At 50.6% G+C, this 395-nt stretch overlaps 1 protein-coding gene across 1 annotated transcript in view; it reads left to right on the top strand.

Moving 5' to 3' along the window:
* SDRG_07827 (hypothetical protein) overlaps positions 1 to 68 on the top strand; it is a gene marked incomplete at its 3' end in the record, with an annotated part of 2447 nt that extends 2379 nt beyond the window's left edge. Inside the window, exon 2 of the mRNA XM_008613683.1 lies at positions 29 to 68. Coding sequence (XP_008611905.1) covers positions 29 to 68 — 40 coding nt within the window. The remainder of the gene's footprint in view (positions 1 to 28) is intronic.
* Between the last annotated feature and the right edge of the window lie 327 nt (positions 69 to 395).

Raw genomic sequence — 395 nt, 5'->3', positions numbered from 1 at the left:
TCAACCATATATGCTCTGGTGTGGGCAGCGCTGAAAGGTGGCCCGGCCATGTGAGCACCTTGTATTGACCGCAATAAACAGAACTCTACCTCGACGTGCTCAGTCAGACCTGGGACGCTTGTCAAAGACAAAGTTGGCAGATGAGACCCCCAGGGGAAGAGTCAGCGCTTGAATAGTGCAGGTACGCATTGGACATACTTCAAGTATAGAAGAACCATGTTTCATGCTTTAATATGATGTGGTGTACAAAGATGCACCTTGTTGTACTTGGGCAGCGCAGCGCTTCGTGCTTCTTGGATAGCACTTCGTGGTTCTCGAATAGCACTTCATGGTTCTTGGGCAGCACTTCGAGGTACTTGGGCAGCACTTCGTGGCACTTGGACAGCACTTCGTGG

The sequence above is a fragment of the Saprolegnia diclina genome, assembly GCF_000281045.1.
Source record: "Saprolegnia diclina VS20 unplaced genomic scaffold supercont1.23, whole genome shotgun sequence".
Classification (NCBI taxonomy): Eukaryota; Oomycota; class Saprolegniomycetes; order Saprolegniales; family Saprolegniaceae; genus Saprolegnia; species Saprolegnia diclina.
This window is presented reverse-complemented; position numbering and strand designations above follow the sequence as displayed.